Source organism: Zootoca vivipara, chromosome 12, assembly GCF_965207765.1.
Source record: "Zootoca vivipara chromosome 12, rZooViv2.hap1.1, whole genome shotgun sequence".
In the NCBI taxonomy this organism is placed as follows: Eukaryota; Metazoa; Chordata; class Lepidosauria; order Squamata; family Lacertidae; genus Zootoca; species Zootoca vivipara.
The window spans coordinates 3,658,296-3,676,201 of NC_142595.1; the positions used below are offsets into that span (position 1 = coordinate 3,658,296).

At 48.9% G+C, this 17,906-nt stretch overlaps 1 protein-coding gene across 1 annotated transcript; it reads right to left on the reverse strand.

Moving 5' to 3' along the window:
- Positions 1 to 5,403: 5,403 nt before the first annotated feature.
- LOC132593088 (uncharacterized) lies at positions 5,404 to 11,820 on the reverse strand. Its single transcript, XM_060282062.2, has 18 exons — positions 11,604 to 11,820; positions 11,280 to 11,448; positions 10,790 to 10,931; positions 10,593 to 10,711; positions 10,312 to 10,461; positions 9,750 to 9,892; positions 9,478 to 9,592; positions 9,230 to 9,366; positions 8,938 to 9,057; positions 8,690 to 8,804; positions 8,193 to 8,327; positions 7,873 to 8,037; positions 7,443 to 7,601; positions 7,230 to 7,334; positions 7,007 to 7,112; positions 6,745 to 6,807; positions 6,292 to 6,474; positions 5,404 to 6,202 (listed from the first exon to the last, which is right to left on the reverse strand). Exons 1-18 carry the CDS (start codon positions 11,699 to 11,701, stop codon positions 6,168 to 6,170), a joined length of 2,259 nt encoding a protein of 752 aa, XP_060138045.2. The 5' UTR covers positions 11,702 to 11,820; the 3' UTR covers positions 5,404 to 6,167.
- Between the last annotated feature and the right edge of the window lie 6,086 nt (positions 11,821 to 17,906).

Below are 17,906 nucleotides of genomic sequence, written 5' to 3' on the forward strand. Positions count from 1 at the left end.
ATTTATCTCATGTAGTTAGAAATTGTCGTTTAGGATTTGTCCATCTCTGTGGTGCCAATATGCAATATCTAGTTATGCTTTTGCTTTTCCATGAGCTGTTGCTGTTGTGGGAAGTCTGAGATCAGGGATGGGTGTGTTGTCTAACCACAAATGGCATAGCAAAGAAAACATTCCCGTTTCTTTCAGGACAAAGTGCTGTATCTACGCACCAGAGAGCCCTCCTGTAGAGTAGACAAATATCCAGAATTACACTCGATTAAAACTAAAAAATAATGAGAGCACATCCCTCCAGGATGAGGCCACAGAGATAAGAGTATGTAATGTCTGAGTCTCCACCACTGGAAGTCTGATGCTCAGGGAGCCCCTTGATCCCACTTCCCCGTTGATGTCCTCCAGCACATCTCTGGACTTTCCTCCAAAGAAGCAAGTGGTTACACTTCACTCCTAAGTCTCCTATGTAAGAAAGAGCAAAGCCTGCTGTTGTCCCTGAGGCTGGATTTGCACCCAAGTGGTCTGTGCAGCACACAAGCCTTCCATCTGTCCACAAAGCCTGCATTCTAACAGGGGCGGCAAAATGGGAAAGTGCCTCCCTCCCTGTCCATCCACCCTTGTCATCCCTACCAAAGCCTCATTTATGTGGGATGGAACACTGGCGCAGACAAGTCACAACAGTTCCTGGAGTGTCCACTAAGAGGGACTCACCTGGAGGGACACCTGACTAAGTTCAGTTCCTGTTCCTCCAGATATGCAGATGAGATGCATTAGCTAGCAGACAAAAGCCCCTAGCCAGCAGCCATTCTCTCTCTTAGCCTTTTCTCCTTCAACGGGAACACATCTCCAGAGAATCTCCAGTTAGAATGGTTCTCCCTCTTGGCCTGCTGCCAAGAGAGTGACCAGATGGAGCCTCACTTTACTAAGTAGTCTCCAGATGTATATATTTGTAACTTTTGTACGTAAGCCTGCCTTTCTGAGATTATGCTGTTAACTCAGGATGTCATGTGAGTAAAATCTTATTTTAATACTATTGTGTTGTGTATTTCTTTTAAGAGGGACAAAGGGGATTTGCCAGGAAGTATAATATTGAAGTATAATATTGTTGCAGAGGTTCTAACAAACCTAACGCTCACGCTTTGCTGCGCACAAAGGGGGAATGTCACTCTGCTGATATTGGAAGCTTGCTAACACAAGCTTGGATAGGATCTATCTAATAATATATCCTAATCCACAACCCTAACATTCCCACAATTTACTGGGATCGCATGGCTGTGGCTTCCAGGATCTGGCGAGATCTCACTAGAACCCTACAAGAACTTGTGCACAGCCCTCCATGCGATCTCATGGGGCTCTCACGTGACCTCACGGGGTTCGCTCAAGATCTCGTCCAAACCCAGTAGCAGCCACAGCCGCTTCTGGCTTCTCCAGCAGCTGTGGCATTAGGCCCCTTGGACTCCATTGCCTGAGGCAGCTGCTGCCTCAATTTGCCTCATGGATAGGCCGGCTCTGTATTCTGGTGATGAACATTTTGATAGTTTGAACTAGAGACTGACTGACACCTATGAGCAGGACACTTTGGTTTTCCACAACTATTTTTTCCCCCACCTGCAATGGAAGCAAGGATTTCTAGTTTCCACAGAATGTACTGCAGGCTCAGTGGAATCTAAGTGTGACTTGACCAAATAAACCTCCTTAGGAGGTAGACCTCCTATTGCTCCAAAACTGCCTATTGTGCTTTGCCCGAGCCACTGTCCACTAAGGCCACAGATGCTTTATATTAATATGAATTGCCTTTTCATTCTCCTGCTGGCAAAAGGTTGTACAAAACAGATATTGTTAGCCGCTTTGAGACTCTTTCGGGTAGTGATTAAGCAGGATATCAAATCCAAACTCTTCTTCTTCCCCCCATCTCTGCACAGCTGCTTCCTGTGGCGTAGACTCTCCAAGTGTCCCTCTTTCCCAGGGAATGTCCAGGATTTACAGAAGCTGCCTCGGTTCCTGATCTGACCCCAGAATGTCCCACTTTTCCATAGGACGTCCCTATTTTCATCAGAGAAATGCTGGAGGGTATGGAATTATGTGAGCCCTGAGCCAAGGAGCGAAGTACCAGTAACTATACAGCCTTTACAAGACATCTGAAGGCAGCCCTGGATAGAGAAGTTGTTCAGTGTTTAATGTTTTATTATGTCTCTATATATGTTGAAAGTAGCCCAGAGTGGCTGGGGCAACCCAGTCAGATGGGCGGAGTACTGTATAAATAGAATAATAATAATAATAATAATAATAATAATAATAATAATAATAGGATGCCCGTATTTCCAACAGAGAAATGTTGGAGGGTATGCAATCAGCCGAGATGGAAATACACAAGGGGAAGTAGTATTTGTGTGGGAGGAGGAGGAGGAGGAGGAGGAGGAGGAGGGGAAAGAGAAAGCGGCATTAAGGCATATTTGGGCCCTTTCTTGGAGCACTGGCCCAACTTGGTGGTGTGCAAACGTGGAGCCCTATGTTATAGGAAAAGCCTGCTCCTTTTCCCTTATGGGGTATCCAAGAGGACATATAGAGTCCTTAAGTGGGTTCCCTCTACGTAGGAGAAAATAACAGAGGCCAACCAGAGAATATTGATTAGCAACGCAGCTACCGGTAGTAAGCCTGATATTTATTCATCTGTTGCAACAGGGTCCTCACTCGCCACATGCAGGATTCAGGAAGAACCCAGAACAATGGTGTGCAAGCCCTTATATAGACTTTTGAAATTGCCCACCCTGTAGCTCAAGAGGACCCCCAAAAACCACCATACTGTGTTGCTCACGGTACCCTTGACCATCATTCAAGGAACCCCAGGGGCCACGGCACACCAGTTGAAAACCACGGCCCACCAAAAAGCATCATACACACATCACAGAAAGAGGCAGTCTTGTCTCCTGGCTTGTCTCTTGTCCTGATACCTGACAATGCTTCCTGGTTGCCCTTTCCTGGCCACTTTGGGCCATTCCCTTGAAATGGCAAAAACCTCAGTTCTTGAATCTATTGTCACAGATCTACCCCTATTTATGTGAGAGGTTTATAGGTTTTGAAGGATTTGTAAGTGAAAAGAGCTATTGGGAAAGGTTTTTCCTTCAACTGCAGAGTAAATATCTGGGGTCATTAAGACAGTCGAGATGGCTTCAAATAAAGTGTCTGTTTTTTCAGGGAACATTTTATAATTTTTGAATGGTAAAGGATTGGTTTTCCCCCCAAGGTGCATGTCGGCTATGTGTGCAACTTAAGATTTGTGCAACCCTCATGCCAACTTCTGTTGCCCAGCGCCTGCAAGCCCCCTACTGTGACATCATAGAATGCTTGCAGTTTTTTTTCATAACCCCCCCCCCCCCAACAACTGCTCATCAGGAGCAGAAGTGAGCAGCTTCTCTGAGTGAAGTGAAGGGCTGTTTCTCAGAAGAGGTAGCCCTGGGAGAGACAGGGGTTCAAATACCTCCTTACTCAGCTCTGAAGCTCACTGGGTGACCTGGGGCCAGGTTGTGGGGATTAAATGAGAAGGCGAGAACTATGTGTGTCATCTTGAGCTCCTTGGAGAAAATCCCAAGTGTGAAGAAGATTTTGCAACTTGCATTTCGTTGTGAGTTTGTCCCTTGCCTCAAATTATTCCAAAACACGAGGAATGGGTTAAAATGCCAAGTAATCTCTTTTGAACTATTTCAAACTTTGAACCCCACAGACTGTATGTGAATGAAGTGAAGGCTGTGGGATCGGGAGTGTTGGTACAGAGAGGACAACCCCATTGGAGGACAGTGGAGAATCTCGATTCTGTGGCCCAATGATGGCCAGCATGCCTTTGAGCGGCAGCAGCAGCAGCAGCAAGAAGAGGAGGATTTGTCCTCCCTGTGCAGGAGGCTCAGAACATGACTTTGGGAGCTGTTGCGGGCAATTGTATTTTGCATGGAGCTTCTTCATCCTACTTGCCAGTTCAAGTGTGAGGTTTCCCTGCTGACTAACCCAAATCTGACTTTGAAAGGGTTAGCTCCTTGAACCCGGCTACCTTGTGTAAGTTCCTGTTTCGGATCCAGGAGAACCCCATGATGGTCTCTTTGCTATGAATCAGCAAGTGATTACCAGGACGTTCCCTTTTGAGATGAAGGAGAATAGGAAACGACGAGTTGCATGAACATGAAATTGACCTGCCCATTTTCTCCCCTATCTTTATAGGTATCCGTTCCAGCCTGTGACCTGGTGTGTGACATAAGAAGTGGGAAAGAAGCCATACGATCCGAAACCTGTGGTGGACATTGAATCTTCAAACTCTCTGGGGCTGGCTGCACCGGAAGCCACCGGTCCCACAGAGGAAGAAGTTGGACCGTGGACCTTATAATTTTTCGGTGGATCTGAAAATCCTATTCAGGAAACAACCAGTGGGAAGGAAATCCTCGTCCCAGGCCTCAGAAGAAACACGTTCTTTCAAGGGCCAAGTGACTGTTTCAGGACAAATAAAGTGAATGTTGCAGGTGAAGTGGTATGCAAAATTAAATATGCAGGAGGGTGTAGATCAGGGGTCCCCAAACTAAGGCCCAGGGGCCGGATGCGGCCCAATCACCTTCTAAATCCGGCCCGTGGATGGTCCAGGAATCAGCATGTTTTTACATGAGTAGAATGTGTCCTTTTATTTAAAATGCATCTCTGGGTTATTTGCGGGACCTGCCTGGTGTTTTTACATGAGTAGAATGTGTTCTTTTATTTAAAATGCATCTCTGGGTTATTTGTAGGGCATAGGAATTCATTCATATTTTTTTCCAAAATATAGTCCGGCCCCCCACAAGGTCTGAGGGACAGTGGACCGGCCCCCTGCTGGAAAAGTTTGCTTCCTTTCATAAGGGGATTTCCCAAAGGCACTGTTCCTTTCCCAAGGGGATTCCCCCCTCTTCTTCACAGGAGCCTCCTCCCTGCACACCCTCCAAATCTGCCTTCCCATAGGCAGCCTTGGATTCAAGCCTTGGTTTCCACCAGGGGCTGTGAAGTGCTGAAGGGACAGCAAGACCAGCTTTTCTACCCCCGCCCCACCCCCACCTCCCCTAGGAAACAGCCTCTTCAATGATGGAGACTTTGGCAGAGACCTCTCTCTTATTTCTTCTTCTTAACATTTTCTCGTGAGTTTCCCTAGCCTGGATCTTGTCTCAGCCACTGGAGGTTGCAGGTGAGATGCAGTTGGAGAGAACTGATGAGGAAGTGGGGCAGGATGGTGAAAAGGGACGGTTGTGAACATCCCCATCTCTGAGTGGCAGATGACTCCAGGGGTGCCTGCGCTTAGCCTGGGTTCCTTTTCCTTGGAATGACGGGGCATCCCTCCAGGGAAGTGTGTAGAGATTTCCCTTACTAGCTTACTTTTCACAAACCAAAAGACCCTTTTCTCTCTTTAACAAAAATATTATTTATTCATTTTTTACTAAATGGTTTTTTTACATTTCAACATAAAGCATAAGACCCGTATTTACGTTTTTTAAAAATATATATTTTTATTAAAAGAATTACAAGTATAAAGACAAAAATAATATACAAAATGCTATCTAGTATACTGTTATCTACCCTTGAATGCTCCCTATTTTGCCTATCCTATTCTATACATCAATTTTAACCTCTCTAACTAATAAAAGTCCCGCTTGCTGTTTAGAGTGCTGAAAGAGTCAATAGAAAGTGTCCAATCCTCAAATTCACTATGTTGCAGATGTCGTCTTCCCGGCGGCTCCTTTCCCGGCTGATGACATTCTTCCAGGGGTCTTCTTTTCTCCAGACGTCTTTCCCAGGTTCCAGCAGATAGGCCACCGTTCATGCAAGAAAGAGAGAAAAGAGATTCTGTTAGAAAGGGTACTAAACCTCATGAATGTTAGACCCTCTTGTTGCCCACCCCAAACAAAGAAATGGAGGAAAGTTGCTGCTGGGGGATTGCCACTCAAGAGGATGGCAGAGAGCAAGGAACCGGACCCTGGGCATACACCAGCGACCGGGGGAGCTCCATAAAGCCACAACAACAACAAAAGGTTTCTTACCGCTATGTATGGAGGGTCGTGAGGGCAGCACCACTCCTCTTGGTCGATCCTGATGGCCTTGATGTTCCTGGCGCTGGTCCAGAGTGGATCCCACGGAGAGCAGAAGATGGTATCTCTGCAGCACAACGCTGATGTTCACGTTGCCTTGGCCTGGCGCGACTTCGGACGTTCTGTCACGAGGAGAAAGGTTTTTTTTGGGAAATGTCACCTCCAAGGAGCCCACCAGACATCCAAATAACCAACCCGATGCCTCACTCACCTGGCATGCAGCTCAGGAAGTCCTGCGGGTAAGGTTCCCTGTGAACACAGTGGAGCAGCCTCCTCACAAGGCGCTGGACCCTGCCTTTCTGCCGATGTTTACAGGCCCGCTGCATGATGTTCAGGCAGCTCCTCCCTGTCCGCCTGAGCCCTTCTTCCTCGTGCTGCTGCATCTCTTCCAGCCCTGAGTGGCAAGGGAGAAAGGTTGAGCCAGGAATCAGCTTTTCACAAGGCAAAAACTTGCAAAGCACCCCCACCAGAGCTCCTCCCAGGACCAGGGTGTGGGCTAGGGGGATATTTGTGTGTGTGAGAGAGCAGTGAAGTCACATTCCAATCCTCTTGGCATGTTCATCTTGTGGCACCTCTGTCTGCACACACACCTGGGAAGCCGCCTTCCCCTAAAGCCCTTTCTCAGAAGAAGCATCCCTCCCTGCCCTCCGTAAGTCTCACTTACATGTACCATAGGATGCCATGTCTTGATTTTGGATGAAACTGGCATTCCGGAAAGCCAGATGACCTAGAGAGACAGGGCAAGAAAAGGGACGTCATCTCGGTGCAAAGCAAGCGGAGACAGAGGCAGCTCGGCAGGAGGACAGGTATGCGTCTAGAGGCCTCCACCCTCGCGGAGCACTCAGAGCAAGGTGGCCTGGGGACATGCCCATCCTCACTGCCATCGTTACCATGACGTTACCAGGGAAGGACGTTGCTTGACTTACCCAGAAGCAGGGCTGCCACCCTGGAGACTGCTGGCAGCCTGTTGGCAGGCGGCTTCGTACATGTCAAGGCAGCACTCCGAAGGATGTTCTTGCTGAAGGTCTTGCTCTGTCGGCAAAGGCAAAGGAGAAGTGGCATCAGAGAGGCTTGAGAGCACGGCAGGAGAGCCTGTCACCCCCAAAGACATCCCTGGGCAAAGCTGCCAACAAAGCAGAGTGACCTTACCAGATGCTTGGCAGCCTGGTGGAGAGCAAAGTGGAGGCTAAATTTGTCGGGATGCGCCCACCACTTGACTTGCGGGGCTAGATGGGAAAGAGCCCTCCTTGCGGCCTGCAACACAAGAAGAGAAGGGGGTTACAAATTGCAGGACATAGTCTTGGAAGCTCCTGAGAACAATCCCTCCCTCCTACTGCAGAAGTCCACCTCCTTGGCCCTCACCTTGGCCACCTCGTCCTCGTCTTCGAGGTGAATGAGGACGGCGACCAGTTCATTAATGGCTGCTTCTTCTGTTGTTGTTATGGGAAGCCCTTGGTCTCTCACCCAGCCCCGAAGCAGCCCCAGATGTTGGATGGCTGATGCCCGGGCCGAGGCTTCCTCCTGTAGGCAGAAAAGATCAGAGGTTGTGTTTCTCATCAGATCCGTTTCCTTTCTCCTGTCCACCGAGGTGTTTTGAGGCTGCTGAGCCCCCTATCCTCCTCCTGAGGGAGACTGGGGGCAGGGGTGACTCTCCCCCTGTGTTTTCCAGGCAAGCTTCCAAGAGAAGGTGCTCCAGAAGATCTCCGCTGCATGCCAGTCTAAACACCAGCCTTCCTCTTCCAAAGCATTCCTCCTCCACCCTGTGTGATGTCATGTGTTCCCTAACACTCACATGGGCAGCCAGACCGCAGTAGGTTGCCGCCAGCATCTTCAGGTCTTCCTCTCCCAGCTCCCTGGACAGGTAGGCTTGGTCTACCAGCTCTATCAACTCTGGGAAGACATCAGCTTCTGCATCAGGGAGGAAATCCAGCAGCAACAGCCGCAGAAGCGAAGGGTCCTACACAAAAGAGAGAATCGTTTCAAAGGTCTGAAAGGCGTGCCCACGCCTTTTCTTTGAGAACAGGCCCTTCAGCATTCTGTCAGCAAAAGAGTGCTGGGCCATGATTAGAATCCAGATCTGTGCCCCCCTCCCTCCGTGTGAGCATCACTTGCCATGTCAGAGTCCAGAAGCAGGGATATCCCTCTGACACTGAGCTTCCGGACTTGCAGGTGGTCATGTTTCAGCCAGGTGAGGAGCTGCTCCAGTGTCTCCTCACAGGGATAGACCTGCAGACGGCAGCTGAGCAGCTAAAGAGGCCCAAAGAGAAAGAAAGTCTTCAGTGATGAGAGGCTGAGGCAGGCTCTCCTGCAGTTCTGCACAGAGCAAAGCCACTGAAGTGAATGGACTAAAGTTTGTCATGTACCTCAAATTCAATGGGTCTACTCTGAGGAGCACTAAAACAGGCAACAGCCCTTAGGCTCAAAGGAGCCTTGACATAAACCACAGAATATGGAAGGTAAAGGCAGCTGCAAGGTCCAAATTCTGATGGCGGCTGGTTGGAGAACCAAGGACACAAAAGGAGCCGAAGAACACAAAGCCCAACCCTGGGCAGAAACCAAGCCAGGGCCTCCTTGCTGCACCCATTTCCTCCCGCGTCAGCCCCCCTCACCTCGATGTAGATAGCTGCCGCTACTTGTGGCATTCCGGCAAACTCCTGGTCCTCGAGAGCAGCGGTGATGTTTTCCACCATGGGAGGGATCCACCAGTGTCGCTTTCCGACAGCTCTGAAATGGAGAACCAGATCTGGGTAAGGAAGGGAAAGGCACCGCAGGAAGCCAACAGGGGCACAGTCCGATCCCGTGCCTTGACCTCCGTTTGCCAGACCATTGGGGAAGGTCATCGTGTTCTTCCTCTTACCTCACCATGGCAGACAACTCCTGGCTGAAATTCTCCCGGCAGAAAAGTTGGTCGATGATGGCCGCCTCTACTTGCTCTCCGGTGGTGCCGAGAAGGAGGTGCAGAACTTCTTTAGCCCCTCTGTAACCAAAGCAAGGCCAGTTTTAGCAGGCGGGTCATTGCCACCCACTCCAATTCCTTCCCCATCCTTGCTCCCTAGCAGCAGCCTGAAGGAGAGCCTCCCTTGGAAAACCAACCCCCCGAGGTTGAAGGGAAAAGGACTCCATTGGCGCCTTTGCAACACACTACTCACCCGAGGAATTCCTGGTCGTAGTGGAAGTTGACTACCATCCCCAGGAGAGCGATCAGCAGCTGCGGGAAGTTCCGGCGCACAGCTGCCTTGTATACCTCCATCCTGAGGATGGCGTGCAACAGGCTGCTGAGATGTTGCTGGAAGAGAGAGAGGTGCAAGTCACTTTCCCTGCTTTTCTGCAGAATCCAGAAACCCCTCGATATTACCCTGGGAAGAAGGAAGCCAGAAAGCAGGTGGGTCGTCCTTACCACTTGGGTGGCAGATTCCGCCAAGGGGCTTTGGTAAAGCTGCTCGGCCATGAGATGGAGCAGTTGTTCTTGGTCGGCCGATGCCAAAACCTCCTTCCATACTCTCTCACAGTCTCTGTGAATGCAAAAACAAGAGCAATGGTCAGATTCAAGTCTTTGGCTTGCTGCCATGCCACACAGAGAGGAAATGGCAGCAAGGGCTTTCTGAGCAAGCCCTGCACCTTGCCAACCTTTCCCTTAGCCCAGTAGAACCTGCCTGGAGGGCTCCATACCTGAAGGGAAACTGGAGGAGGTATGCAACCACTTTCGCCAGGTGTTGGTGTGGCATGATGGACAAAGCAAAGGCGGCCATGTTTCTGCCCTGCACTGTAGGCCCCTGGGTGATCTTATAGAAGGCCTCCAGCAGCACCTCCACCTGTCAGAGAAAAGGAGAGGGTTGCTGGGAGAGTACAAGGAAGCGGGGCTGTCTGCAGGCGGATCCCTCCATCCCTCATAGAAAGAGGGGCCCCCCTTGACCTGTGCCACCACAGCCATCTTCCTTCGAAGGTACCACTCAGGGTCCTTGGGAGTTTTGCACCCAGGCAGCTCCAGGGTGCCAGTTGCCCCCCTATCCATTCTTGGCCAAGAGAAGAAGCTTGCCAGTCTGCTCCCAGGAGGAGGAGGATTCCCCATTGCTGGACTTATGTTTCTCAGGACCCTTGGCTGAGGTTCTTGTCCTGACATTGCCAGGCCTCTCTAAACAAACATGCGTCCTGGCCACCCAATGGCATGAGATTGCCTCCCCTACAGCAAAGTGGAGAATCTTCTTCTCTCCTACCTTTGCAGACACCTTACCTCCACTTTTGTGCCGCTAAACTGCTTGACGAACTCTTGCAGCAAGTGGGAGATGTCCAAGGGGTTGAAGCTGCTCTCGACAACCAGATCGCTGGCCAGGAAGCACATGGCCTCCAAGAGCTGCTCCTCAGGAAGATAGGCACCAAAGACCTGAAGCAAGAGAGGAAGGTCAGAGATGCCCACAGGTCAGGGCTGGGGAGCAGAAAGCCCAGCTGCTGTCTCTGCGGAACCCAGAACATGTGGCTTGAGAGACCGCTGTGCCTTGTGTGACAGCAACTTACCCTGGCAAGAGAGTAACAATTATTCAGGAACAATTCAGGAACCGCTCCTCCGGTGGATTGGAGGACCTTCCGAGCTCTGATGAGGAGTGTTTGGTTCCACGACGTTTGTGCCAGCGTCTCTGCAAAGGAAAGCCAAAGGGTCAGTTCGGGCCTTGCTCACCCCACCCCATGCTGGAATGCACTCCTTCCAGTCTTACCTTCTTTGCGCCGCAGGATGGGCAGAAGATGGCAGAGGGCCTCTGCTGCCCGCTGCCTGCACTCCGGGTCTGGATCCAATGCACACAGACAGGAAATGGCCACCAGTTGGCCAAGGGAGGATGCAGGAAGCGCTACCGATGGCTGAGAAGAGACCCAGAGAAGTGACTGATAAGAGAAGAGACCCATCAACATTTTCCCTATAACATTCTTATTAAATCTTCAAAAGATTCCAAAACATTTAGCATCCTATACAGAAAAAAACAAAACCCATTTCTTTTGACTTCCCACCCCTCTTTTCCTGATGTTTGCTATTTACTTCTTTTTACTCACTAGGATTTGCTCTGCTACGGCCCAGCTCTGTTCTCAAAATGGGTTATGTGCTGGGATGCCCGATTGTCCCTTGGGCACCTTGCAGGGTGGGCCTAGTAGGGGCAGCCTGAAGGCTTTGTCAGCCCTGCATGGTTGCAATGCTTCCCTTCAGTAACTCACATATTCCTGGATCTTCTGCAGGAGGGCGGAAAGATCTTGGAGCGCCTTCCTTCGGATCTTCCCACTCTTCATCCTGGTGATGATATCCGTAATTCTGGCCTTCAGCTGGTCCTTTCTGAAGCCGTCGGGAGGAGGATCAGCGGCACCCAGAGAACCTGTGGTTGAGATGCTGAGGGGAGAGAGGAGGAGCACTTTTGTAAAAAGGTTTTATTGCCTTCCATCCTTCAAAGACCCCAAGCACCACCACCATAGAAATGGACCCGGGGGGGGGGGGGGCTTTTGAAAGCAATTGATTCCTGGGAGGAGCGGTTCACATAGGATTACCTTGCAAAAAGATCCTCCTCATCTTCCAGGCTGATTACCGATATTTGATCCTCATCGAAATCAATTCCCTGTCCATGAGATAAGAGAAACAGGAACATCAGAATGTGAAGAATGGATCAGACCCATTCATGTTCTTGTGCTGATCAGGAAAGGGCAGATGAGGTAGGTTGGGAAACAAACTGAAAATCTCTGCCCTCCATTTCCTTAGAGACCTTATTCATCCATCCATCCCTCCATCCATCCATCCATCCATTTAGAACATTTGTACCCCTCTCTTAAGCCAAAAAGGCTCCAAGAGAGCCTTCCATGAAATGAAATGAAATGCAAGAAACTCCCTAATGGCAGACTTCTCTTGTAATTCACAGTATGACAAACAGAAATACAACCCACAAGGAAAGGGGGCAAGGAGGGCAGAGGAAAAGGCAACTCCCAAGCTCAGGCCCCAGTGTCTAGAATGCTGATCCAATGGCTGCCTCCAGATGGCAGTTGGGGGAGAGGAGCCCTGAGGGAGCTGGCCTGTCTCAGCAGAGGCCATGGCGCTGTTTCCCATCCGCCAGGACTCCTGTCTCTCTCTCCCCCGCCTGCACCTGGGAGCAGCCCTTCCCTGCCATGGACTCTGTGGGCAGGTGGGCAGCAGGGCTCCCTGCCTCAGCTCTGCAGAAAAACCAGCTCCATCTGGCACCCCCTTCCCCTCCACTGGGCCAGCCGCTCACTCTCTCTTTTCTTCTTCTTCCTCTGTTTTTCCCTTTCCCTGCAAACTATAGTACAAAGAGAACATCCAGCATGTAGAAATAGAAAGGAAGCCTCTCCCACATTCACATGCACATAAATCAGAAGGAAGATTCAATCGACTGCAATATAGGACGCTGAATTTCCCTTTTGGGCATTCCTTCTCCCCTTCCAAAGCTCAACCCTTTCTTTGACTTGGTATAGCTCTTTGCCAAACTTGGAGAGACCATTAATCTAGGTTCCAGAGTTAAGTCCCCTGGGCATGGCAACCTCCGCTTACCTCCAGGTTTCTTTGGGACGCCATCTTCTAATGTAGTGACTGAGCGAAGGTCACTACAGGCCACCTCTGCCAACCTCGAGATGCTGAGGATGCAGGAAGCTCTGTTCAAACGGTCACAAGTTCCGTTGCTAGGCAACGTCAGTTGAGAATGTGGAATTCCCGGCCTCAGGGCCAAGGTTCTAGGAGAGTCCGTCTGTGTGGCCTAGTGGTTAGAGCCATGCAACGCGAGGGTGATATTTATACGAGTTTAATACTTTTTCCTGTTCTTTGTATCCTGCTTTGCAGACTCTGGTTGTCTCCCAAAGCAGCTGACATCGATTTCAAAGAAGGGGAGACAAGTCCTGTCCTCAGGTTAGGAAAGTCCAAAGACAAGACACCCAATGGAAGGGATGTGGGGGAAGAAGGCAGAGGAAGAGCCCCTTTCCCTTGGCCCAAGGAGAGGCCTGAGATGTCCCCAGGCAAGTCTTGTCCTGCTGGGGCCAAGCTGCCCTTCCCCACCCCCAGCTCTTCTGGGACAGAGATGCAGCAACTGACCCTGTAGGCCTTCAGGCCCAACACCAGGGGGGCTGTGGGGCTCAAGCCCCTCTCCGATTCCCCTGGGGGGCTTATCTGGCCCCACAGGCAGCAGCAGCAGGCAGTGCCTGGCAAAGGCTCCCCACCTGCTGAATTTCTGCCTGCCAGAAGAATCACAAGTGTGGAAACCCATCTAAAAGAGAAGGAAGGAAGGAAGGAAGGGGAAAGAGAGAACAAGAAATTCTGCTTCTCTGAGAGCTCCAATATCAGAAATGGATGGTGCTTTAATGCCCAGGGAATGGCAGGTGGTGGTGGTGATTTCTTAAATCTGTATGCCACCCCCCTTTCTGACGGCCATTTCAGGGACAGAAGGCCTCCTTTGCAGCCTCCCCGCCATCCATTCTAGAGGTGGAAAGGAGCCCAGAGACCCTTGAGACCCCCTGGGCAGCGAGAGGCCGAGGGAGACGGAGCTTTGCAAGCAGAGGCTGCTGCTCCAGGAAAGGTCTGGCTGCTTCTCTGGGAGCCATTGGCAGCAGCAGCTCCGCCCACTCCAGAAGAGCCAGCTGGCTATTGGCTAGCCTGGAGCGTCCATCAGCCAGCTAGGGAGGGCGGACTCTTCTGGCGAGGTGCATAGCCAGGTAGGCTGCGCAAGACATGCAGGTTAGGGTGCGGGGGGAAAACTTGGACATTTGATTTCTATGGACTTCAAGAACATTCCCAAAGGCGTCCCAAAGGGAGCAGGGGGCTCTGTGTGCCCGAAAGGGAACCAAGGTGGCCACCCCAGCTGGGGCTTTGCTTCTGGATGAGGCCCTTCTGGCTCCCAGCACTGTCCTGATGGTCAGGGAGCCTCTGTCCAGCCAGGCCTTGGGCAGCCCCTGATTCCCAAGGAGGACCTCCGGGCTCCCTGGCCCTTCTGGTTCTCCCTCCTCGGCCACCTGGCCCTTGGGACCTCGGCTGGAGACACCCAGGACTTGGCAGAGCCTTCCTCCGTCTCTGTGGCGTAGACTCTCCAAGTGTCCCTCTTTCCCAGGGACTGTCCAGGATTTACAGAAGCCACCTCGTTTCCTGATTTCCTCATTTTCTTACCTCTACTGATGAGAGTCATGGTTTGGATGGGGGTCTTTTATCCATTTTCGCAGTCACACAACCCATCAATCAGTAGCTGAACTGGGATCCACACAGTCAAAAAAACAAATGAACTGAAAAATCCTCAAAACCCAAACCGCAAAATAAATAACAAAAACAAAAGCACTAAATGTAAGCTCCAAATATCACCTCGGAACACCGAAATCGGAAACGGAAGGCTAGAATTACAGTGGGGGGAGGGGGGCGCACATGAGCAGCGCAAGAGGAAACACAGGGGGACTCAAAACGGAGCATGTTCGTCTTCCGATAAAAGTTTGAAACAACCGGAACACCTACTTCCAGTTTCGCAGCATTCGGGTTTCAAGTTGTTTATGAACCAAACTGTGTGAAAACCGAGGTACCACTGTACCTCCCAATAATGTGCCCACCTTCTCCTACCATATGGAACTAAGGACCTGGGTTTTCAGATCAGAGTAAATGACTTCAGGTCTGGTTTTCACTTCTGCTCCTTACCTTTTTTTTCTTGTTGAAAACAGCATCTTCAGGTATTCCAGTTGCTGATTGTGGTCCTACCTTGTCTTTTATCCCCACCTTTAGCACACATATTCTCAGCAGAGGAACCAGCTTCACGAGTCAGGGTTAGGAGCCGATTTATTGGAAAACTGACTAAGAGTTTGTTTTTAAACAAAGATCTCTGCTTGGAATGTAGTGCAAGTGAAGGAAGTTGAAGGATTGGTTTTTCCCCAGGGTGCATGTTGGCTATGTGTGCACCTTAAGATTTGTGTAACCCTCATGCCAACTTCTGTTGCCCAGCGCCTGCAAGCCCCCTACTGTGACATCATAAAATGCTTGCAGTTTTTTTCATAACCCCCCCCCCCCAAAGCAACTGCTCATCAGGAGCAGAAGTGAGCAGCTTCTCTAAGTGAAGTGAAGGACTGTTTCTCAGAAAAGGTAGCCCTGGGAGAGACTAGGGTTCAAATACCTCCTTACTCAGCTCTGAAGCTCACTGGGTGACCTGGGGCCAGGTTGTGGGGATTAAAGGAGAAGGCGAGAACTATGTATGTCACCTTGAGCTCCTTGGAGAAAATCCCAAGTGTGAAGAAGATTATTCAGCTTGCATTTCGTTGTGAGTTTGTCCCTTGCCTCAAATTATTCCAAAACACGAGGAATGGGTTAAAATGCCAAGTAATCTCTTTTGAACTATTTCAAACTTTGAAGTCTCTATCCCAGAAACTGGAAGCGGGAATGAACATTAAGAAACTGATATCACCAGGTTGAGAAGCATTGACATTGCTATGTATGTTTGATTAATATCGCCTGCATTGCAAAGGGGTTAGAATGGATGACCTTTAGGGGTCCCCTTCAGCTTTGCAGATCCACGATTTCACGATGCCAGGCAGATTCGATCAGAGAGCCAGTGACCTGGAGGATAGGTGTGAGAAGTTTTTTAAAAAAAAACCTGAAAGAGCCAGTTGGGATTCTAATGCTCTCTACATGAGAAGCAATAAAGAAAGGAGAATAAAATGATGAATTAAATCATTCCACTGTACCAGAACCTAAGATTGAAAGTGTGGATCCTATTGTTTGGACAGACTCAGGGGGTAGCTTCAACTGTCACAGTCACCCCTATCAGCATTGAGTTGGAATCTGGAGTGTTGCTAGACTGCAGGAGCCCTGCATTCTGAAGGTCTCAGTTCAGAACAGAAGCGGAACCTTTTAAATTGACAGTTAGAGCTTGTGGACGGCTCAAAGAAGTGTTGATCCTCGTCCTTTAATTCTCCCAACTTAGAGACGTTGAAACCAAGTTTAAAAAGAGAAGCTATAAAGTCTCAAGGGAGAAGGCTCTGGTTTACCAGAAGCAAGTGGCATTTTAAGGGCATATTCTGAAGCAAGGAACTTGTTTGCCACCTTTGACATGCCCAACCTGAGTTCTCAAAGGTGCTGAGAGCTTTCTTAGGACTTTGCTGGATTTGGTAAGAATTGGATACCAGAAATAAGGGGAGAAGCAACACATTAACCCAAAAAGGTTCCTGGATTGAATATGGACTATAGAAATGAGAAACGCCTTTGAAGACATCCCTAGCTGAACCAGTCCCTTTTAACCCTACAGACTGTATGTGAATGAAGTGAAGGCTGTGGGATCTGGGAGTGTTGGTACAGAGAGGAGAACCCCATTGGAGGACAGTGGAGAATCTCGATTCTGTGGCCCAATGATGACCATAATGCCTTTGAGCAGCAGCAGGAAGAGGAGGATTTGTCCTCCCTGTGCAGGAGGCTGAGAACATGACTTTGGGAGCTGTTGTGGGCGATTGTATTTTGCATGTCTGGTAGCAGGCAGTTAAGACTCAAGGTAATTTGCAAATAGATTGTTCTCATGAATTTTGTGAACCACCCTGAGATCTACGGAGGAAGGGAGGTATAAAAAGTTAATAAAAAAATAAAACCATGGAATATGAGAAACCATTGACCAAAGTTACTGGGGTTGTTTTGTTAACCATATTTTGCTGTACGTTTAATTACCGGTAGTTTCCTGCATTGTATTCCACAGGGACAGGCATTCCAGCCCTCACCTGGAAACTGAGTGGTGGGGATGGAACAAAAACTAGGGAGGGAGCCTGAAGTTTGGCAGGAGAACATTGCATGGAAAGGGAGGGAGGAGCACACACAAAAATTGTTGGAACATAAAAAAAGGAAAAGTTATTTTGCCACTCTGGCTGAAAAAGAGACACAGCGCTGGGCAGAGGCAGCTTTCAGAGTTTGTGAGTTGCACCAACAACATCTGGGTAGGAGAGGGAAGTCCAGCCCAGGCTGTCGGGCTGACAATAGACTTAGCTTTTTCAGGAGGAAAGCCATAGCAAAGCCACTCCAAAAAGTGGCCAGTGTCAAATTTGCAAACAAGGAGATCCCTTATTTCTTCAAGTATGCAGAACAATGTCTGGCGTTCATAGTTCTCTCCCATTTTATTTGGTCTGTTGGAATGTATATGTGACATTTAATCTGAATGGAGCCTTTCAGTGAAATATATGGCCTTATAATAGTCAACATCTATTGCCAGAGGTATTTTTAAATGTTGCTAGTTAATAAGATCACTTTAACAGCCATGATGTCCCCTAAATAAATCTGGGAACTTTTGTATGTGCACACCCATTTAATTTTTTAAAAACCATATAACAATCTCTTTATGGAAAGCAGCCAAAAATGTCTTGATTTATTAATATCTGGAGAAACTGTACATTTAACAATCATACTCTATTTGTAAACAGTTAAAAAGCCCCCAATGACATTCTACATCTTCAAACGCTACAGCTAGAATCATGGCAATGAAATGAGAATGTGTTTCAGTTTTTTAAAAAACATGTTTTTATCCTGGTTTAGTCTTTCTCTCTTCAACAAAACAAACCTATGTAATAATACCACGTGCCAAAAAAGAGAAGAGAAGAGGAAGATGATCTTAACACTTTCACAAGAAAAGAATTTGCAAGAACCTTTTAAGCATTTGAAATTTATGCCACAAAATTCTGTAAGCCCAGGTTCTTGTTTACAGTCTGCAGAGTTACTTCAGCTTTAAGGTTAAACACAAAGCTCGGCTCTGGAAAAATTACTTCATATCACAGAACCATAAAAGTCAATGTAAATTAATGTAAAATTCCAATATTTCTGCGAAAAAAATTCTAAACCTACTTTAATATGCTTTT

Excerpts from the sequence above, each read along its gene's own strand:
- LOC132593088 (XM_060282062.2), bottom strand. The coding sequence starts at position 11,701 with ATGTTCCTGTTTCTCTTATCTCATGGACAGGGAATTGATTTCGATGAG. Across the intron at positions 9,593-9,749 it reads CTCCTCCAGTTTCCCTTCAG|AGACTGTGAGAGAGTATGGA; the intron begins GTATGGAGCCCT and ends TTGCATTCACAG. Across the intron at positions 7,113-7,229 it reads ACCAGGCTGCCAAGCATCTG|AGCAAGACCTTCAGCAAGAA; the intron begins GTAAGGTCACTC and ends CTTTGCCGACAG.